The sequence below is a fragment of the Wolffia australiana genome, chromosome 10 (genome assembly GCF_029677425.1).
Source record: "Wolffia australiana isolate 7733 chromosome 10, ASM2967742v1".
NCBI classification, from domain to species: domain Eukaryota; kingdom Viridiplantae; phylum Streptophyta; class Magnoliopsida; order Alismatales; family Araceae; genus Wolffia; species Wolffia australiana.
The window spans coordinates 17,357,501-17,380,138 of record NC_135844.1 but is presented as its reverse complement, the minus strand read 5'-3'; the positions used below and the strand labels follow the sequence as shown (position 1 = coordinate 17,380,138).

Below are 22,638 nucleotides of genomic sequence, written 5' to 3'. Positions count from 1 at the left end.
GAAGAAGAAGAAGAGGAAGAAGAGGAAGAGGAAGAGGAAGAGGAAGAGGAAGAGGAAGAGGAAGAAGAAGAAGAAGAAGAAGAAGAAGAAGAAGAAGAAGTAGAAGCAAAAGAATAGAGAAGAGAAGACGAGAATGTCTTGCTCAGATCTTGCTCAGATCTTGTTCGTAAGAGGAAACGTTTCATGTCTTGCTCAGATCAACGAGAACGCGCGGCAGACGGCGGCGTCGACGACGGCGGACGGGCGGCATCGACGGCGAATGCCGGCGGGCGGCGTCGGCGGCGGCCGGAAACGCGCGCCGGCGGCGGCCGACGAATTCGGCCGGCGGCGGGAGAAGGAGACGGGCGGCGGCGTGGGCTGACGGACTCCACGGCGTCGTCCGCGGTCACGCGGTGACGCGGATGCCACCGTGGAGTCCACCTGGGCGCCACGGTGGCCGCCGCGTCACCCTTTGACCGGAGGTGGGGGAAAAAAAAATTCGACGCCAAATGGCGACGTCTCATTCGTCGGGGCTATTTTTTTTACAAAGTTGAAAGTTCGGGCTACAATCTTTACAAAACTGAAAGTTGGGGCTCTTTCATAGTATTATCCCTATAATTTATATATCAAAACCTTCTAGGTAAAATGAGAGAAATTAGGGGGGGCAGTAGAAATACTTTACTTGAAAATTTTAATTGTGCCAACAGGTAGATAGGCAGTAACTGTTTGACCAGTCCCGTCCATGTCCCAAACAGTCAACAATTTATTCGTAGTCAAGGTCATAGTTCAAGTTACCTTAAAAGTCAGAGGCAGAGTTTGGGAATGATGGCTGGGCCAAGGTGGGAGAAAAAGAGGCATAAAATAACCTTCTAGTCTAGAAATAGTTTCTCTAATGGTGATCAGAGATTCTGGAATTTGCAGCATCAAAGTGCAATAAAAATGTTCCTCATCTGAGAGTTGAGGATGCGCTTGATCATTAGAGGTGCAGATCACATGCCATTTTCCTGCAATTATGTTTCCTAATGTGGCAGACAACTATTCTAATTGCAACATTCCCAACAAACAAAACATGTGAAGTGTCATAAAATGCACCCGCGGTTCTAATTATGAAGTTATCTACAATTTCAAGGAACACCAAAGACATGATTCAATCTTGGGGAAGTTTCTGACTAGAGAGAATACAAGTCAACGCAATGAGATAAAAAGTTGTACAAAAATTAACTTGCCAGATCTCTCAAGAGTGTGGAGCTCACCTTTGATATTTAAGGAAACAAATCCTGGTGATTTAATCTCTTCGAGGTAGAGTGTTTGACATAATGAATAAGAGGGTGCCGTCAATTCGTCCAGCTCCCAAGATATTCTCAAAATGGTCTTTATAAAAAATTGAAATTTCAGTTGGAAAATATAATGCACCATTATTCCTACTGACTTGTTATCGTTCATAGGCTTGATACGTACTATTCAGTCAAGCGTCTTGTAGCAATCACCATCAATATTGATATTTTCTTTTTCTTCTTAATTTTATAATAAGCAAGAGTCCCTCTGTGGAAGCAGCATCTGAAGTTTGTAGATTAGAGATATACTAGAGAAACTAAAAATTATACTTCCAGATAATTATGTCCACACTATTACTATTCTTAAGAATTCATCCATGTCCTCTAGTTACTTCTATATGTCTTAGTATTTTGTTTTGAAACTTTCATATGTATTAGGCTAGGACACATTATTATATGACTCAAGTTGATCAGATAATTCTTTATACCTTCTATAGTATGAGATAAGCAAGTCAGCTTTCCAGTTAGTCTTTGATTGATTCCTTAATATGCAGGGTCCACTCCTCCATTCCTCTAAAGTGATTTTAGTTGATTGGGATACACAATCCTTGGGTGTGTAGGTATCCTTTATCAGATAAAATGCAATAGAGGGTAATTCTTTTGAGAGACATTATATTTCAATGGCCAATTTTTTAAAAATATTTCATAAATGCTTGTATCCAAATTATGAAACATCTTTCACCCGAATTCCTAATTTTATATGAAATTTACGTTGTGAAACCAAATGGGCAAGAAAGACAGAGAGATTTAGAGGGAGACAGAAAAATTTTACAGAGAGAACAACACATGGAAGGGGAGAATGTAGAATAGAGAGAGATGAAGATAAGAGAACAAAATGACTTCCAATACATCAAAACAGAGCTCTTCTCCTTTATGATATCCATTTGACATATTTTATGAAAATAAATGTGTGAAATATATTAACGCCAGATAAGATGTGTCTTACATACGGGCACGACACTGATTTACCTTACTAAAGCCTACTACTGTGTGTTTCTGTCTCTCTTTATGTGTTTATGTTTCTCTCTCTCTGTCTCTCACTCCCTCAGTCCCTCTCTTACCCTTTCTCTCCCCCTTCTATAACTCTCTCTCTCTCTCTATTTCCCTCTCACTCTCTTCCTCTACCCATCCATCTCTCTTTCACTTTCCCTCTCTTCCTCTGCCCATCTATCTTTCTTTCACTATCCCTCTCTCAGTCTCTCTTTCTTTCTCTCTAACAACCTATCTCTTTTTCATTCTCCTCTCCCTCCACCATTTCATCTCCCTTTCACTCTACCTCTCTCAATCTCTATTCCTTTCCCTCTGTTCCTCCACCCTCCTATATCTCTTTCACTCCCCCCCTCTCAATCTCTTTTCCTTTCCCTCTCTCCCTCCACCCTTTTATCTCTCTTTCACTCTCCCTCTCTCGATCTCTCTTCCTTTACATCTCACCTTCTCCCCACACCCTACTCTTTCTCTTTCATTTTCTGTCTCTCAACATCCTAACATTGTCTCTTGCCCTTTTTACCTTTATATTTTCCCTCTCCTTCTATCCACCTATTTGTTTCAATCAAACACTCTCTCATAGTCACTTTCCCTGTGGCTCACTCCCCATCTCTAAATTTGTCTCTTTCCCTTTTACTCCATCCCAAACTCTCTAACTGCTTCTCTTTACAATCTGTACCCTCTCTAGGCTTATATTTTCCCTTAATTCTCTCTTCATCCCTAATTCTATCCCTTTCCATCTCTCTCTATGTCCTTTCCTAATTACCTCTTTTCCCTTCATTATCTCTTCTCTCTAATTCTGTCCCTTTCCCTCTCTCTCTCTCTCTCTTTCACTTCCTAAATATTTATTTTCTCTTGATTCTCTCCCCTTGTCTAACTCTATCCTACTCCCTCTCACTCTCTCCTTTTATTCTATATTCTCCCTCCTTAGTTAATGTCATGTTCTAGAGGCCTAAATCTGGATGAATAACTCAAAACAATGTGCATCATAGGACTTAAAATATAATTTTTACATCATTATTAAAACATGAAACAAATAACATTGGCACGAATTACATCTGTGATTCCTTTGATCCTTGAGCAAGTCATGTGGAGCCACTCATGTGTGCAGCCTCTAGATGCATCCACACGATTTTCTTCACATCGATTTTCCTCCCCCTTTGAGGAGCTCCGTTCAACCTCGGTCGCGATCATTACACCATTCTGATCACATGCAGAATGGAGTGGAGCTGTTGGAGAAGGGAGAAGAAGGGGAAGGCCCCAACACAATTATGACATGAGAGAGTTTTGTTGAGGGCCTTTTGATATTTATACTAAGTGGGTATTTTTAATAAAAACCCCCCAAATATTAGTATATCTTCAAGCATTTAAAATACCATTTGTGTGTGATATTCTAGGTCCATGTGTCATTATAATGATAGGTTAAGTCTCCAACATGTGGTGTGCCAAACTACACCATGTGCTCTGAGAAATTTCAGTAGAATTTTTAAGTTTTAAGTCACTCATTAAAAGAAATGCTCTGAGGGGGGATGAAACATAATAGTTGTTGTGAATTCAGTCAAATGTGGGTCCCATGTAGCGGAAAAACCCTACTTATGTGCAGGTAAGAACTCTTTTGCAAGATGAATAGAAAAATTACAGTTCTTCTACCGCCTCCCTTTCTCCTCTCCCTTCTCTTTCTTCCTAGTTCTTCATTCTTCCTTTCTTTCACTCTAGGGTCGTAAGTTGTTGTCTTCTTCTCCTTTTACATTCTTCTCCATTCTTTATCTCCTCTCTCTTCCTCTCCACTCAACATGGTATTAGAGCTAGATCCACTCGGGCAGCCAACAATGCAACCTCTTCCCGTGGATCTTGTCGATTGCACAAAAATAATTTGCAGCTCCTTTTTGTCTGCTATTAACAAATACAAAATAGCAGGTTGTTGTTTTGTTGTTTTGTTCCTTGTTGATGTTTCTCGAAGCCCATATTTGGGCATGTTGATGGGTTGCTCGACTGTTCATGTAGTGTCGTGGTGAAGTTGTCTCTATTGTTCTAGTTGATGTATCTCAAAGCCCATATTTCATCATGCAGAAGTATTGATCTATTGTTGGTGCCATCTCTTATTGTTACTTTGCACCATCTATTTCTAGTCATTATTTTCCCTTGAGATGACAAAAGCTTCTACTATGATCATGGTGCTTGAGAAATTGATGAAACGCCTCCTAGAGCAGCATGCTTCTAGTGACGCGGAGCCTAAAGTTGTGGTACTTGAATCTAATCCAATCGAATTGGGTTGTCCAGACACATATCTAAGTTGAATGAGACAAGTATATCTTATGTTGATTACACATCATTTATTGGGCTATATATCTTGCGATGAAGAGACTGTTAAAGGGGATGATAAGGCTCTAAAAAGGTGGCAGGCTTATTATTCTCGTATTGCTGGGTGTTTTCTTAGGTCGATGATCCCACATGTACCTCTTAATCTTGATTCATTCACTATTGCATCTGAGTTATGGGAGGCAGTCTCCAAATTGTACTCTCGTGAGCATAACAATTTACATGCTCATAGGGTATAATGTGAACTTCGGACCATAGTCTAGGGCACCAAGTTAGTGACCGAATATGTTGGAGAACTTCGTCGCTTAGGGAATGGATTTGATTACTACTTTCCTTTTATTCCCACTAACCCTAATGATTTCATCAGATTTAGGTAGTGGATTGAACGTCTACGGTTGGTAGATTTTCTAGATGGTTTAATCAGTGAATTTAAGCATTGCCGTTCATGAATACTGAGCTCAACAGTATGGCCTACTCGTAATGCGGCTATTTATAAGATTATTACTAAAGAAACACGTGTAAAGTTGGCACATATTTCTACTCTATAGCCTGACTTATGATCCGCTCTCACATCCCAACCTCTGAATTCTTTTGACATTACTCTTGGGTTTAACCAGGTTGAGGGTTCTACTCCAGGATGAATCTTGAAGATCTACGCCTATTGCCACAAGCCTGGTCATATTCAAGAACATTGTCATGATTTACACGGTTGTCGTGGCTCTTCTTATTTTTCTTCCACTCACCAAGGTAGAGGTTACGCACGAGCACGTAATGGTGAGCAATCTACCCAGGGATGTGGAATAGGGGGAGAACCCCCGATGGAAATATATGTGGCGGACAAGCCAATCACACATTCCATATCTCGATACATGTTCATTAATAGAACATATTCACTATAGTGGATGTGTGATGCTTATAATGAAGTCTATGAATACATGGTCTGACTAATTGAATTATGATGAGATTGTAATACAGAGATCACTAGTCTTTAAGCATGTGTTCTAAATATTCCTATTTGAAGGATACACGAGAAGGACATCGAAGTATCTAGATATAATAACAATATCTAGCCTTACTCATATGATGAGTATGGTCGTACCCGTAGTCGTTAGTGTGAAGACACTAAGGATAGATAGTGAGTGCTCTTTAGTGGAAATAGTTCACTGAATTAATTCGTACAAATCCCTGAATGATATTATACCAAACTGTCAATCAGGTTGATTCACGTCATGATTTTGTAAGTGGTGCTTTGATCTGAAACACCGAAGGCGTCTTGTTGACAGACAGTTGTACTTTGACTATGGCTTACATGTCCCTAATCATGGGATTCTAAATAATCTTAGTTCGGGTTCATGAAGAAGTTCATGAAGATGGGATTGTCCACTCTCGTTATAAGAGGTGACCATTCAAGGAAGATGATGTGATGAAGTCCTTGGCTAAGGCAATGAAATATCAAGGAAGAGTTCTTCAATGAATTCCGAACACATCATTACTAACTCGGATGACCGATTAGGGTTTGATAGTTGACCATACCCTAAGTCATCCACGGAGCCTCAAGGGGACGAGGGATTATATGTACATGGTAACCAATGATAATCATGTTCCATGAGTGAGTCGATACACCCTCCTCTGAATCTTCTAGAGCACGAGGTGTAGCTTGGCACCCCACGTGTTGGAGACTCAACCTATCGATTGGCTTAAATCGCTCCGACGTTAATTAATCAATGTGATGATATAGTTTATTATTTTAGAAGACCAATAAAGATTATTAGACCAATAGAGTTGTTTACTCGATTGATACATGGGCCTAAAGGGTGTCACAAAAGTGGTCTTTGGACGTCGGAAGATATTCTTAAAATTTAGAGGTTTTATGAAAAATACCCACTTACCATAAATAGGAGAAAAGCCCTGAACTAAATTCACCTAAGCCAGAATTGTTCAAGGGCCTTCCCTTCTTCCCTTCTCCCCACACCCCCTTTCCACTCCCGATGCGATCGGGACAACATAAGGATGATGATGAAGATTGAACCAGACTCATCAATGAGAAGGAGGAGATCCGACGTGTCGAGGACCATGTGGATATGTTAAGAGATTGCACACTTGAGCAGCTGAACTCATCTTCCTCCGTGTTCCATGAAAACACTGATGAGATTCATGCACAAGTACTTCATTTTATGATTTTATCAATGTCGTGAGATTTTGCAAAAGCCTTCTGCTGCATATTATTTTGATTTCATCATCCTGATGGATATTACGTGGTTGTCAAACTAATCACATCATTATGTTTATTTAAGTTCATGGAATAAAATATTTTTGTTCATTGTTACTTAAGTGTAATGTTTACAATGAAGTCCATGAATACGTGCAATGACATAGTGAATTATGATGAGATCAACAGTGATCACTAGTCTTTAAAGTTGTATTCTAAATATTCCTATTCGATGTATAGTCGAGACAGACATCAAATTATCTGGATAGAATAACACTCGCTGATTCTACTTATACGATATGTATAGCTGATCTTATGGCCATTAGTGTGGCGACATTAAGTACAGATAGTGGGTGCTCTTGGGAGAAAGAGTTCACTGAATTGATCCGTTCGAATGCCTGAACGGTATTATACCTAAACGTGAATCAGGTTGGTTCATGTCACGTTTGTATAAGTGATTAACTGACCAGAGATACAAAGAACATCTCATGAATGGACGACTAAATTTTGATTTTGACTTACGAGCCTCTAATCATGGGATTCAAACAAGTCATAGCTTGGATGTAGTAAGAAGCTCAAGGGATGATTGAGTGGTCAAGACATGATCATCTGCCCTCGAAGTAAGAGGACATTGACTCACGGAAGATGATGCAGAAAATCCCTAGCCAGGATAATGAAGATAATTGGAGGAGTTCTCCAATGATCACCGTTACGCATTTGTACTAATTGAATGAGAGATTAGGTTTTGAAGATAAACCATACACTAAGCCATTTGATAGTCTCACAAAGATGATGGATTATACATTTACTGTAACTGATGATGGTAAAGGTTCTATGAGAGAGTTCAACATTTCTCAGTATCTTCTAGAGCACGAAGTGTAACTTGGCACCCCACGGGTTGGAAACTTAACCTATCGATTGGGTTAAATTAATCGTTATTTAATTAACCTATATGTTGATATAATTAATTAAAATGGTTGGTCAATAAATTTTTTGGGCCACTAAAGTTATTAAATTAGATAATACATAGGGGTCACATGTATAAGGTCATAAGGGCATTGGTGGATATATTTTACTTTTAGGGTTTTTGAGAAAAACCTTAAGTGAAATATAAAGAAGGAAATGGCTCTCATTTCAAGCACCTAGGCCAATTGGATTTGAGAGCCCCTCCCTTTCTCCATTCTCCACTTCACTCATCCTAGGAGAGTGTCTTCATGGTGGAAATATCTTCTATATTTTCAAAGAACAATTGAAGAAGAAGACATGGATATCCAAGTGACGAGTGATCGCGTGGATACTTCTTGAGGCTGGACGCATGAACAACTTCAGAACGATGTCGAAGCGACAAATTGAAGGTTGAAACGAGCTCCCCAAAAGGTACATTCAATGTTTGATTTTAAAGATCAATTATAAATCGATCAACACCCTTCCGCATCCACGGAATCGTGTTTTCCACGGACGGGCCAAAGCACATAACCCAACACATCCATGCCAAGGCCTGTAGAACCCAACACACCCAACTATGCCCATTTGTCTTGTGCTTCCAGTCCACAAGATCTCACGATATCAGAGCTCCAGCTCCTTTGACGTTTTAGAGAAAATCTACAATCCTCTACTCGTGGTTCAGAAGAAAGGTCATCAAGTACAAATGCAAATAGTCCGAGCTCAACCACGTAGATTTATTTCGCCTAGTCAATCAATGGAGGTCAGCTATTTGCTCTAAATTGTCATGATTTATCTATGTGGATCGTTGACTCTAGTGCATTTAATCATATGACTAGAAGCTCAAAGAGCTTTGTTTTGTACTCTAAATGTTCTGGCCTTCATAAAGTATGATATCAGATGGTTCATTTGCCTCTATTTCTTGCAATGGCACTGTGAAGTGAACCGATACTATGTCTCTCTCATCTGTTATGCATGTGCCAAAGTTTCATCTAAATTTACTCTCTATTAGTACCCTGACCTATGATCTTCATTGTGTCACAAGTTTTTATTCAGATTGTTGTATCCTTCAGGAACTCAAAACCTGGCTCACACTTGGGAGTAGCACAATGTGTAATGAAAAATCTACGATCTAGATGTCGTGGACCATCACGACAGCACAAACCATAGTTTATTAGTACTCTCTTCTCCTGAAGATAGACTACTTTTGCACCATTGTTGACTTGGGCATGTATCATTTGATATTTTGAAAGGAATGTTGTATCCACTGTTGTTTAATAATTGTGCAAAATCAAAATGAATATGTGATGCTTATCAACGAGCAAAACATATGAGAATCTCCTACCCAGAATCTATGCACATTTCTAGTTCATTCTCATTCGAAATTATTCATTCTGATTTATGGGACCATGTTCGACGCCCTATGTTTCTGGCCACCAATGGTTTATTGCATTTCTTGATGGATTTAGCCGTTGCACTTGGTTGTATCTGATGAAGCATAAAAATGAAGCCTTTACTTGCTTCAAGTAGGTTTATAATATGATATCTACAAAATAATGAACCATAATCATGCTTTTCCGCTCGGACAATGGCACATAATACAGGTCACGAAAATTTCAAGTCTATATTTCGTCTCTTGGCTATCATACACCAAACTTTGTGCTCAAATACCCTACTTAGAATGGAACTGCTAAACGAATAATAGACTCTTGTTGGAAGTAGCTCTTTGCGTGATGTTTTCAATGAATGTTTTAAAGTTTTTGTGGAAAGAGGTGGTACTCACAGCTGCCTATCTTATTAATCGTACGTTGTTACAAGTACTAGGGTTCAAAGCTCCCATTCAATATTTTCTAGGTAACATTTCATTTATTGTACCCCCCAATTTTTTGGTTGTGTATGTTTTGTGCAGGATCATCGTCCCTCTATGAGTAAGCTTGACCATCAAGCCATCAAATGCATATTTGTGGGATACTCACCCACACAAAAGGGTACAAATGTTGGTCACCTTCATAACGAAAAATGTTTGTGAGTATGGATGTGATGTTTCGGGAGAATGAACCATTTTATGGGAATTATCCAAGTGATAGAAACACTACAATTCTGGAGCCACCACCAGCACTAGAAGATCAACCTCAAACGATATATCAACATCTCCAATGTGATACTCAAGCTATCTCAAGTGACGGAGATGGGGAGAAACTTTTGCAAGAAACTCATGCTCATGATGGAGAGATTCCTGCAGTACCAGAGGTAACTCCACAACCTATCTCACATAATGATGAATAGGATGAGGAACAGCTGATGAGCCAGCAACAGAAGCGGTGTCAGCTCACGGTGGCGGCGGCGGTCAATCGGCGATTGTCGTCCTTGTAGATATGCTAGGAAAACAGAAGAGATAATCTCCCTAGAAGAGAGGGTGGGAATGTCGAAGTAAAGAGAAGACATAATGCTCATGATGGAGAGATGTCCCAATTTCTTTACACAAAGGGGCACGTTGCAAGGTACTCCCTTCAAGATTTCATGATGGATTTGGATATGAGCATGATATAACAAATTTTGTGTCTTAAGAAGCTCTTATACCATCCCATAGAAGCTTTATTGCAGCTCTATCTTCTTTAAGTCTTCCCAATAATTGGAAAATAGCATGGGAAGAGCCAAAGTGGAAACAACAATGTTTGAGGAAATAGATGCTCTCCAAAAAAAAAGGGAACTTACTACACTACCAAAAGGGAAGAGTTCAGTGGGATGTAAGTAGGTATTCACTCTAAAGCAAACTCCAAAAGGAACTGTATATCGATACAAGGTGAGATTGGTGGCAAATGGATATGCTCAAACTTGTGGCTTAGATTACGAACTCTTATCTCATGTGCGGCAAATAAAGGATAGGATCTATCTCAGCTTGATCTTAAGAATGCATGCTTACATGGTGACCTCCAAGAAGAAGTGTATATGGGCATTTCTCTAGGATTTGAAACATGACAAACAAGAGGCAATGTATGTCATCTAAAGAGATCGCTATATGGCTTGAAGCAATATCCAAGGGAATGGTTTGATCGCTTTCACAAAGTTGTTGTAGGAATGAGATATCAACAAAGGAATCTTGATCACACTCTTTTCTTCCGAAGACAAATGGTTAAAATTACTATCATCATTGTGTATGTTGATGATATTATTATCACACCGATGATGGAAAATCAATCAAAGAATTGAAAAAGTAACCTAGCACAAATCTTCGAAGTTAAAGACCTTGAGCAACTGAGGTATTATCTTGGGATTGAAGTATCACGGGCACAAGAAAGTATCTTTCTCACTCAATGCAAATACACACTAGATCTCCTTACATAGACTGGGATGCTAGGGTGTAAGCCAATTGATACTCCTACAGAACATAATCATCAACATGTAATTAATGAGGGGGAGAAAGTTGATAAATTACAATATCAATGATCTGTGGGACGGCTGATCTATCTGTCACACACATCCCGATATTACTCATGCTGTGAATGTGGTTAGTCAGTTCATGCATGATCCAAGATCATGCCTCTTAGATGCTGTCATGCGGATACTAAGGTATCTGAAAGGTAATCCAGGTCATGGAGTGCTATACTTGAATGACAAGAATATGAAGGTAGAATGTTACACAGATGCTGATAGGGCAGGAAACAAAGACGATTGATGCTTAACTTCAGGATACATTTTATTTGTCGGAGGGAATCCAGCTTCATGGCGATGCAGCTGAATATAGAACAATGACCCTAGATGTGTGTGAAATATTGTGGCTATGGACACTCTTGTTGGAATCAGATCTACTCAGTCCTGATCCACTTGTCTTATATTGTGACAATATAGCTGCTATCAACATTGCCAACAATCCTGTGCAATATGATCGTACCAAGCATATAGAGATTGATCCTCACTTCATAAAGGAAAAGTTGGACACTGGTATCATATACTTGACACATAGCTCAACTAAGCATGTTGCTGACATCTTGATAATGAGGGTGTCCTCACCTGCATTCACTTCCTTGTGTACTAAAAAGAAGTTGCGTGATATCTTCACCTACCATGGAGCTCTATGAGCTCTTGATGATCCATGCTTATGTTTTAGTGTGGTTGGATGTTAGTTAACATCACATCCTGAAGGGGGAGTGTTGTGATCTCAGTCAAATGTGGGTCCCACGTAGTGGATGTTAGTCAAATGCACTTAAGAACGCTTTTGAAAGATGAATGGAAATTACAGTTCTTCCACCGTTTCCCTTTCTCCTCTCCCTTCTCTTTCTTCCTGGTTCTTCATTCTTCCTTTCCTTCACTCCAGGATCGTAAATTGCTGTCTTCTTCTCCTTCTACATTCCTCCACTCAACAATAGTTAAGGCCTGCATGCTCATGAGCTTCTAAGATTTTCAGTCTCCCATGATACAATATTCCTCCGGCACCATCTTCTTCTTCTTCATCAACATTCCGGGTTCTAGTCAGCCGGGTTGATAAATACTTTAAGATGGGTGATCCATACAAAGTAGATAAAATTTGACGAATCCTCCCGTCACAGATACACTCAAGAGGAGACGAAACATCAAAAAAAAGAAAGACCCGATCTTGGAGATAAGAAAACGCCGGAGGACGGAGCCCACGACTCGGCTACTTCAACCGGCTTGCGGGCTCTTCCTGTCTTCAACAACGTCGCTGCCTAAACCACGAGCTTCTCTCATTACTCCGAAGCGGTGGCGCATCTCAACACCATTTCTACGCACATTTGGACTTTACAATGCGCTACGCAAGGTCACCGAAGCATCGCCTCCAGCCCCCTCCTCGTCGCCTCGCGCCTCAGCTTCTCCATGGCCAGCAGCCCCACCTGCCGAACCCTCTCTCTCGACAGCCCAAACCTAGAGATACAGAGACAAAGATACACAGAGAGATGAGCTCGGATGAGAAAAACGCTGACGAGATAGAAACACAGTCAGGTACTCACTGCCTGCTGATGGCCTCCCACGTCAAGGACTCCCTCTCCAAGCCGTAGTAGAGCCTCACGATGTCTCTCTCCCGCTGACTTAGCGCGGCGCAAAGAAGCTCGTTCACTTCTGCCTGCAAGCCCATCCCAAGATAGCCGTGAGTCGGCCAACGCTCTCACCGTGCAAACGGCGAAAGACCGCTCACCTGGAGAGACCGCTCTTGAACTCTGCTCCAGGGGTTGTTCTCCGGCTGCTCCACCGCGACGTACTGAGAGCGAAATTCGAGAAAACAAGCAAAAAAAAATCAATGGGGTAGACTCTTTTTTTTTCCTCTACGGGAAGCAGATCGGCCAACGGGAATGTGACTTACGCTGTGGAGGGTATCGCGGCCGGAGACACCGTCTTGAGAAGGGAACGCCTCCCTGTCGAGCGACAGCACCTTGCTCACGGCCTGCGTCGTCCAATCCGAACCCCAAAACTCAACCCAAGATCTCGCCGAGAACCGCAAAACAAGAGACAGCGAGAGAAAGAGAGATGACCTCGACGGCGTTCTTGACTTTCTTGGTGGATATATTCATGGACTCGGCGATCTTCTGCACGGCGGAAGCATTCCCAGTAAGCGGGGGTGGAAGGAGGAAGAAGAAGGAGAGAAGAGACTCACGTCGATAGACGGCGCGATCCCCCTCTCCTGCAGCCGGCTCTTGGCGGTGCGGATCGAGAACAGCCGCCCGTGGAGATGCGGCGGCAGCCGCAGGATCGTCGCGTTGTCCACCAGAGCCCGCGACACTCCCTGAAACTCACTCACCGACCAGTTAACTCCACAAGGCACTAACTTCTCGATCTGCAGGCTTCGTCCGTCTCTCACCTGGCGGATCCACCAGTAAACGTAGGTCGAGATCCGGCAGCCCTTGGAGGAGTCGAACTTCTCGATCCCCCGCAGCAAGCCGATGAGCCCCCCCTGCGATAACTTAACAGGTCAGTGAAGAGAAGAGAGAAGAGAAGAGAATAGAAGAGAAGAGAAGAGAAGAGAAGAGAAGAGAAGAGAAGAGAAGAGAAGAGAAGAGAAGAGAAGAGAAGAGAAGAGAAGAGAAGAGATTCTCGACGAACCTGGACGAGGTCGTCGAGCTCGGCGCCCATGCCGTCGTACTTTTGCGCGACGGAGAGGACGAGGCGGACGTTGCTCATGGCCAGCTTCTCCCTCGCCATGCGCGACTCCATCATCGCCTTCTGCATCTCCGAGCTGGACATGCTCAGCGACGACGCGAGCTGAGCGTCCGTCGGCTCGCTCCCCAGCTTCTCCTCCAGCCTATAGACAAGCGCAAGATCCGTCAGCGCGAGGAGGGAGCGCGAAGAAAGAAGACTACGAGAATTCTCACTTTGATCTTTGCTCCTCCATCGCGATGCCGGCTTTGATCTTCTTCGAGAGGGCCACCACCTGGGCGTGGTCGAGCAAGCTCTCGCCGCGAGATCTCGAGAGAAGCGAGCCGGCGGCGTCGAGAGGCTGCTTCCGCTTGCATCGGCCGCTCCGCGTGCTAGTCCTGCGCTGGCGGGCCGAGACGCCGGAGCGGACGACGCCCGGCGGGCGGCGAGCCGTGTCGGAGGAGAGGTTCCACTGCTTCTCGAGCAGGGACTTTTGGAGGAGGAGGAGGGCTTCCAGAGGGAGCTCGCCGTCGCTCTCCTCGTCGTCGCGAGAGAGAGCGGTGGAGGAGTGGCCGCCGACGAGCTCCTCCGGCGCCTTCACCGCGCGGGTCTGCGTGCTACGGTGGCCGGAGCTCCGCCCGAGCTCCGGCGTCTTCTTCGCGGTGATCAAGCTCTTCCCGGCGGGAGCCGCGGCGGAGAATTGGCCAGAGAAGTGGTCGGCGACGGCGGGGAAGAAGAGCTTCTCGGAGAGGTCTGAATGGCGGAAGGACGTCGACAGCAGCCTCTTGGAACCCCCGGGCAGCCCCATGACAGCGGCAATTGCCATCGTTGAAGGAAGGATTTCCTCGTCTTCCTCGCCTGGGCTGAGCGCAGATCAGCGATCGGACGTCATCGGAGGAAAAGGGGAGAGGAGAGGAGGCCAACGATTGGCATGCGAGCGCGGGCACCTAACCATACGTTTCCTCCTCCCCGGCTCGCAAAAGCTAAGGCGGGCCTGAGGATGAGGACGACGGAGCCGGCCTGCCTACGTGGCGCGCGCATCTGCGTCCAATTGATGAGCCCGACAGCGAAGTCCCCCCCGCCCGGCGAACCGCAGCCACCCGATCCCCGCTCCCCACTCGTCAGTCGTCATCAATAAAGCGCAAAAATTCGAATATTTTTTTATTCCCGTAAAACAGGAAATAATAAAGCTTTTTCCGCGACCTCCTATCCGTTATTGTGTGGGCGTCGATCCCCCGGGCCCCCAGCGGATAAACTCTCGCCTCCGGAGTCAACGCCGAAGTCAAACGCCTCCGTCACGTGCGGGGTGCTGCGGCACGTGGAGTCGCAAGGAAAGGGGCAGTCAACGGCCTTGACCGCTCTCCGGTCGTAGAACCAGTCCGCCACGGCGGAAGCGATGGTCTGGTCAACGGGAAGAGTCAACGGAGAAGTGAAAGTCAACGAGGAGGGGAGAGCGGCGCTGACCTTGTTCTCGAGGAGGGGAGAGTCTTGGAAGTGCCACAACTCGGACAGCTCTGTTTGGCAGTGGGCGAAGCAAGAGTTGACGAAGAGCCCCACCGCCGGGCTGACGCCGAGCCCCCGCAGCGCGCCCAGAAACGCCGCCCTGAACTCTGCCGCCGGCGGAGGACAAAACCAAGTCAAGCTCGAGCTCAGCTCGCGGGAGGAGGAGGAGAGAGAGAGAGAGAGAGAGAGAGAAGAGAGGAGAAGGAGGCTTGCCTTGGAGGACCTCTAGCTGGCCGTCGTCGCACAGGCTTGGGTCCGACACGCAGTCTCTCCATACGCCGGCCGCGTCCGTGCCGGGCGAGACCAGCGCGTTCCTAATCTGAAGCCGCGCGGAGACTCGATCAATTTTCGCCGGGAAGGCGTTCGCGGCGAAGAGTTACCTGCCAGGAATCGTAGGCCGCGTTGAGGACGAAGAGCGGTGTGCTGATCTTCGTCACCACGTTCTGCGGGAAGAAACACTGCGCTTCCGCGTTAGCTTGGTGGTGAGCGAAGCAAGTCTTTCAAGGAGGCGGAGAGCAACGCACCAGCGCTGGGCTCATCTTCGACGTGCAAGACGACGGTAGGCTCTTCGCCGACCCCTGCGTTAAGCACGGGAGGTTTACTTAGTTCGCGATTTTGAAGAATTTGAAGAAGTAGGAAGCCCGGAAACTTACGTGGGTTGTGACGATCTCGCTGAAGTAATTCTTAATATACTCTGACCCCGCAATGTCCCTCCTGCCATGGTAGATTCAGAATTATCCATCCCTCCTGCATAGGTAATATACGCGGCTGTGTGGGGAGAAAGAGATACACGTTGAGGAAGAAGCCGCCGTCGGAGAGGCACTTGACCCGCGCGGCGGAGGGGAGCAGCTCTCGGAACCGGTCGCAGTGGAGTATCGCCGCCAGCCCGCCGGCAGAACAGCCAGAGAGAAGCGCCTATCGGACCCACAGTGCAATATTTCTCTCAGTCTTGGACTCTTGGGCCATGGAGGAAATGGAGAGGGAGAGACGGTACGTTTTCGGCGTGCTTCATCCCTCTCTGGTGCAGGTCCTCCATCACCGCGGCGAAGATCCGGGCGCCTCTGAAATGAAGCTTGGAGACCTGTCAGATCGGTCACCGATGATGATGATGATAATGATGAGGATACAGAGAGTGACGATGAGAAGAAAGAAATACGCGGCCACTCACGGGATCCACGCTCTCGACGTCCCCAGTTAGAGACGACCCATCGCAGTACGCGATCTTGACCTTGTTCCAGTTGTAGAACTCTGCTAAACCCGGCGCACTCAGGATATAGAATTAGCGAGAGAGAGAGAGAGAGAAAGAGAGAGACCAGGGTTGAGTTCTATTCGATCGCTGAGGATGCCGGAGAAGGGGATACTTCCCATGGCCCTGGACGAACCCAGCCGGCCCGCTCTTCGAGCCTCGCAGTTGCTGATATTATGGCACCATCCCCCTCCCTGCAAATCCATGTAACCCGACAGAAGGACAGAATAACACACAGAAACGCAAGAAGAAAGCTGGAGGTTTCACAGACTTCGATATGGACCAGCCAACTGTTCGTCCCCGCACCAAACCCCGGGGCAGCGTGATACGCCGGCGGGCTCCCGTCCAGGCACACTGCTAATTCTAATCAGCTTTCATAGCCAGAGTATAAGCGGAGAACGAACTAGATATTCTTGCCTGCTCCCGTCGCTGTTGCAGCTTCCAGCACGGTGAGATCTACGACTAGCCCGTTCCCCGTCCCACCGAATATTATCACCCCGACAAAGATGACAACAACGATGACGCCCGTCTGACGCTTATTCCACCGCTCCATTCTTCAACTGCAAGGATGAACGCAAGCACGCAACGCTCATCGGCCTCCCCCGGGATAAAAATACTTGCACCTTGGCACAGCCTTGAGTTTCTCACGGTTTCTTCTTCTCTTCAAGCCCGGCACGGTCAGAGAGAGACAGTTCACGACTTCACGCGGCCTGTCCCGCGCAGGCCATTTAAGCCTTGCGGCGTAGATCTCCGAAGAATTTATAAATATTAGGAGTGAAAGTCCGTCTGGGTTACAGTCGCTGCATTAAATAATAACTCAGAAAATGAAGCCATTGGTGCAGTGGATTCACTCGAAGATGCGGTTGTGGCAGGTCTTGTCGCAGGGATAAGGGCAGTCGATCGTCTGGAATCCCTTGCGCCCGGTGAACCAGTCTCCCACCGCCTTCGCGATCGTCTGCGGACGGTCGAGGAACTCTCATCGAGGGTGAACGGGAAATATGAAAGGAAGACGAAGATCGGGCAAGGGCCAATCGAACCGTGCCGTCGAGCAGAGGGGAGCCTGCCGCGAGCCACGTTTCTTGGACTCCCGCCTGGCAGTGCGCGTAACAGGAGTTGATGAAGAACCCCCTATCCGTGGAGCTTCCCAGCGCTGCAAACGCCTTCAAGAACCCATCTCTATAACCTGCTCAATCGCGCCGGGTGAAATTCTAATTTTATCTCCTCGGCGAGGAAGAAGACTGGGCAGTCTTTCCTCACCTTGCATCGTCTGGAGCTGTGAAGCGGAGCATTTCTTAATGTCCGTCTTGCAGTCGCGCCATGTCCCGTGCGGATCCGCCGATCCCGGCGCGAGAATGTTCTTGATCTGGAAGAAGATGTCACCGTCGATTAAGAGGGGAGAAAACCCATGGCGGAAGAACAACCAGGCCGGATATCTAACCTGCCAGGAATCGTAAGCGGCGTTCAGGATGAAGAGAGGGGTTCGGATTCCCTGGACGACGTTCTCCGGGAAGAAGCACTGCACGCACGCGACGCCAGCAGGTAAGAGTTTGACGTTAAGAGCTCGCCATGGCCAAAGAAGAAGCACCCCTAACATGCTTACCAGTCCCGGGCTCAGCCGAGAAGTGCAGGACGACGGCAAGTTCTTCGCAGAGCCCTGCCGAACCAGAGAAAGATGATGATGATGATGACGAAAGAGAAGAATTGAATAGAATTGGAGGTTGAAATTCGTACATGGGTCTTGGCGACGTCGCTGAAGAACGCTTGGATGCGGGAGGCGCCAGTGATATCTTTCCTGCAAACCCCGCCGGCGACATGGTCAGCCATGGAACACCGATGGTTCAATTTAGATAAAGCTCTCGAAAGCCCACGCGTTGACGAAGTAACCGGCGTCGGCGAAGCACTTGACAGTGGCGGACGCCGGGAGAAGAGACCGGTATTTATCGCACTGCAGAATGGCGGCCAAGGCCCCCGCCGAACAACCAGATAGTAGAGCCTGCAAGAATACGAGGGTCACTTGCGAGGAAGAAGAAGCAACAGCAACAGAAAAAATCGCAGAAGACCTTGTCGGCTTTGTTCATCCCCTTGGCCAGCAATTCTTCCATAACGGCTTGAAAGATCCTCCCTCCTCTGAAGTGAAGATTGGTGGCCTGCGGGGGAGGCCCAGCAGGATCAGAGGCTAAGGGGTGAAGTCGGCGAAGTAGGCGGGTTGAAGAGTACTCACAGGATCGACGGCCTCTACGTCTCCGGTGAAGGAGGAGCCATCGCAGTATCGCACTCTGACCTTGTTCCAGTTGTAGAAATCAGGGTTCGTCGCCGGCTTGTTGCTGAGGACGCCGGAGAAGGCCACCTGCTTCACCATCGCCTTGGAGGAGCCCAGGCGGGTGTTCTTCCGATCTAGACACGACGTTACATCGTTACACCACGCGCCTCCCTGAACACAAATTCGTTAAGAGGACTATGGAAAAAAGAGTCTTTTGTTGAAGAAGAAGAAGGAAAGAAAACAGTGTATTCACCTCTAACTGGACGAACCAGCTGTTGGCGCCCGATCCGAAGCCTGGGGAGAAGTGGTACGCCGGCGGGCTGCCGTCAAGGCAAACTGTTGCAGCAGTAGATCGAGGCACCGATAATGAGATCGCAGGGTGGAGAATAAGAGATGAGAGATGAAAGCAAACGATAATCCTGTGCAGGGGAGTTCCAAATCACCTGCTCCTTTGGCCACAGCGCTGTTGACGTAAGTGATATCGACCATGTACCCATCAGCGCGCCAGAGGAGTATCAGCGCGAATAGGAAGAGGGTCGGCCAACGGAGCTGGACGAAGGACTCCATTATGCAAGGCAAGCTTTCGATACCCGGATAGCGCTACGGCGGCAAGCGGGCAACATACAGAGTTTGGTTAGTATGAGGTCGAAACCTGGGGCTGGGCTTCCCTTTGAAATCCCGTCAGTCTGCTCAATGCTTCTCCATTCCTCTCTCTCTCTCTCTCTCTCTCTCTCTCTCTCTCTCTCTCTCTCTCTCTCTCTCTCTCTCTCTCTCTCTCTCTCTCTCTCTCTCTCTCTCTCTCTCTCTCTCTCTCTCTCTCTCTCTCTCTCTCTGGTACCGGGTAATCCGTGTCCCATCTGCCCATAGGTTGCCGCGTAAGGTAAGTAATTACGAGGGCAGATGAGGCGCCGACAGCGTCCGGAAAGGTTGAAGCTTTCGGTCACGGTAGAGAGAAGAAACAGGGAGAGCTGTCTTCCACTTATACATCCGGGACGCGGACGAGACGAAGGTTTCGTCCGGGACGAAGTTTTCGTCCCGTCTGTCGTCCCTAGACGAAACCTGGGACGAACTTTTCGTCTCACTGGACGAAAACTTCGTCCGTCCGGGATGTCTGGACGGTGGACGATCGAATTGGGCGAATTTTTTTTTGTTTTTTTCACTGCGAAAATGCCATTTAGATTAAACATGAATGTAGTCTGCTTATTCTTTTTTTTTTCTTGAAGAGATAGTCTGATTATTAATAAATTGTGTTCATCATTAATTGATGTTAATCATAAATTTTTTTCTCTGCGAGAATGCCATTGAGATTGAACACGAATATAGGCTGATTTTTAATAAATTGTGCTCATCAGCCCCTTTTTAGTATTAATTTATGTTAATAGTAATTTGCATTCCTCTATTTACTATTTCATTTACATAAAGGTGGCATTGAACTTCAACTCCAAGAAAATATTTAGATAAATAAGAAATCATAACTCATGTTGTTTTAATTTACCTAAATCCGATAATTCAGAAATCTCTTAGATTTCTGTCATGAGTAGTGTAATATTGATAATTATATACGATATTACAATCTCACTCGAGGTTTTCAGTGATTTATCATTCATTTGCATTTCGCACTGGAGAACGAAGCTAAGGAAATTTTATAATAATTTTAAAATTCAGAACAATTGCCCAACTTTCAAAGTGTTCGTCACATTAAAAGAGATTAAATGTTAAAAGAACAAGGTCCAGAAACAGTGTGGGTGAAAAAGAAAATAAAATCGTTTTTGAGGAACTGGGACGGAAGGATGAGGCGGACGTCGTGCCCCCATCCATCGCCCTTGCGCAAAACTAGTCGACGTTGAGTTAAAAAACCAGCAGGTAATAGAAATAAAAGATAGAGAGTTAGAGAGGGAGATAAGTAGAGAGATGCGTAGATAGAAAGAGATATAGGGAGACGGAGAGATACATTTCAGAGAGATGTAGATGTAGAATTGATGAGAGATAGAGATAAAGAAAATAAAAGAGAGTAATTTAGAGAGAGAGATAAGTAGAGAGATACCTGGATAGAAAGAATTTCAGAGAGATGGAGAGATAAGTAGATAGAGAGGGAAACAGAGAGCGAAGAGAGAAAGAGATAAAGAATAAAAGAGAGAAATTTAGAGAGAGAGATAAGTGGAGAGATGTGTAGATGTAAAAAATTTCAGACAGTCGAGGAGAGACGTAGATAGAAAGGGAAACCCAGATCGAGGAGAGAAAGAGAAAGAATAAAAGAGAGTAATTTAGAGAGGTAGATAAGTAGAGAGATGCGTAGATAAAAAAAGTTTCAGACAGTCAGGGAGAGGTAAAGATAGAAAGGGAAGCCCAGATCGAGGAGAAAGGGAAGGGTATCCACACACAGAAATATGAGAAGGACAGATGAACCAATGTGCACACATAGAAGAAGTAGAAACAGTACCGGACACGTAGTAATCAAGCACCGCTTCTTAGAAGAAAGGACACGCCGCAGCCAACCCCTACGCCTGCACCGACCTGCAGATAATGATGACATACTCAGATGTCTATTGCATTTCATATTGGGTGGAGTTATATGTGGTCACGTATTTATTCAAAAAATTAGATTTCTAGCAAAGTACTCATTCAAACAGAATAATAATGAGAATTGAGAAGCCAAATATATTGAAATACTCTATGGAAATTGACTTCATCAATGAAACAAGATGTCTACAAATGCTTAGCCGACGTCTTCACGTACTATCATGACAGTTTCCCCATTATATGATGAAATCATTGTCATCCTCATCACAACCATCCATCGGTTAATACTGAACAATCATTGCTAAAACTCATTCGTTCGAGCCCAAACATGGGTCGATCCAGGGATGGCGGTGATGACAACAAATTATTCCTCGTCCACCACAAGCTAAACCCCAAATTGTCGAAAAAGAACCCAAGGGAGAGTCCAGTATCTCCGATAATGAATAATTTGATTCATTATCGGAGATACGTAATCAGGCTGATGACGTTGACCGCCTGTGGACAATTTTGCTTCATTATCTGGCCTTTTCATTTGATTTCCAAGACACACATCATCGGCCCGCCATCAGCAACGATAAACCCATCCTCATTCTTCCAGGCACAAACATGGATGAGATTGAGAGAGATCGAGAGAGAAAATTAACAAATTAAAACGACAGTTTGAGGGAGATCGAGAGAGAACATTAAAAAATTAAAACGTGAGATTGAGAGGGATCGAGAGAGAAAATTAACAAATTAAAACGACAGTTTGAGAGAGATCGAGAGAGAAATTTGACAAATTAAAACGAGAGATTGAGAGAGATCGAGAGAGTTTGAGAGAAGTCGAGAGATAACATTAAAAAATTAAAACGTGAGATTGAGAGAGATCGAGAGAGAAAATTAACAAATTAAAACGACAGTTTGAGGGAGATCGAGAGAGAAAAGTACATAAATAGATAGATATATAGAACGAAAATCAGATAGGTAGATAGATAGCTAGATATATAGAAGGAAAGATCGACAGATAGATACATAGATAGGTCGAACTTTAGATAGAAAGAACTAAAGAAAAATCGGATAGAAATACCAATACATACGTACCTTGCCGGCACGATTCCGCATCCCTGTCACGAGCTCGAAGGATCTTGAAGAAGACGTCGAACTCGCCGATTCGTGCTCCAGCAGGTTGGTTCCACCTCTCCAAGCCAAGAATGTGCTCGCCACTGGCGAGTCGCCAGACACCAATACACAGACACGCAGTCCCGCCGATGCGATT

The 22,638-nt window shown here is 45.2% G+C and overlaps 3 protein-coding genes across 6 annotated transcripts; all 3 read right to left on the bottom strand.

Annotated features, from left to right (window-relative positions):
- Positions 1–12,231: 12,231 nt before the first annotated feature.
- LOC144708634 (RNA polymerase sigma factor sigA-like) lies at positions 12,232–14,844 on the bottom strand. The gene is made up of 9 exons (XM_078582046.1): positions 14,091–14,844; positions 13,822–14,020; positions 13,580–13,672; positions 13,376–13,504; positions 13,254–13,307; positions 13,085–13,165; positions 12,920–12,982; positions 12,735–12,847; positions 12,232–12,648 (listed from the first exon to the last, which is right to left on the bottom strand). Exons 1-9 carry the CDS (start codon positions 14,678–14,680, stop codon positions 12,546–12,548), a joined length of 1,425 nt encoding a protein of 474 aa, XP_078438172.1. The 5' UTR covers positions 14,681–14,844; the 3' UTR covers positions 12,232–12,545.
- Positions 14,845–14,989: 145 nt separating this feature from the next.
- LOC144708635 (pectin acetylesterase 8-like) lies at positions 14,990–17,339 on the bottom strand. 4 transcript variants are annotated; one of them, XM_078582050.1, is made up of 12 exons: positions 17,021–17,316; positions 16,875–16,957; positions 16,671–16,797; positions 16,526–16,605; positions 16,352–16,438; positions 16,148–16,272; positions 16,011–16,071; positions 15,882–15,935; positions 15,738–15,800; positions 15,571–15,676; positions 15,319–15,464; positions 14,990–15,255 (listed from the first exon to the last, which is right to left on the bottom strand). In XM_078582050.1, exons 1-12 carry the CDS (start codon positions 17,154–17,156, stop codon positions 15,061–15,063), a joined length of 1,263 nt encoding a protein of 420 aa, XP_078438176.1. In that variant the 5' UTR covers positions 17,157–17,316; the 3' UTR covers positions 14,990–15,060. The 4 variants fall into 4 exon arrangements, with proteins under 4 accessions (XP_078438176.1, XP_078438175.1, XP_078438174.1 ...); XM_078582049.1 differs by having other exon boundaries at positions 15,738–15,815; positions 17,021–17,307; XM_078582048.1 differs by having other exon boundaries at positions 16,150–16,418; positions 17,021–17,339.
- Positions 17,340–17,350: 11 nt separating this feature from the next.
- Positions 17,351–19,628, bottom strand: LOC144708637 (pectin acetylesterase 8-like). The gene is made up of 11 exons (XM_078582051.1): positions 19,307–19,628; positions 19,117–19,199; positions 18,825–19,034; positions 18,664–18,750; positions 18,472–18,596; positions 18,335–18,395; positions 18,204–18,257; positions 18,042–18,119; positions 17,861–17,966; positions 17,641–17,786; positions 17,351–17,558 (listed from the first exon to the last, which is right to left on the bottom strand). The coding sequence occupies exons 1-11, from the start codon at positions 19,428–19,430 to the stop codon at positions 17,451–17,453; spliced, it is 1,182 nt and encodes a 393-aa protein (XP_078438177.1). The 5' UTR covers positions 19,431–19,628; the 3' UTR covers positions 17,351–17,450.
- Between the last annotated feature and the right edge of the window lie 3,010 nt (positions 19,629–22,638).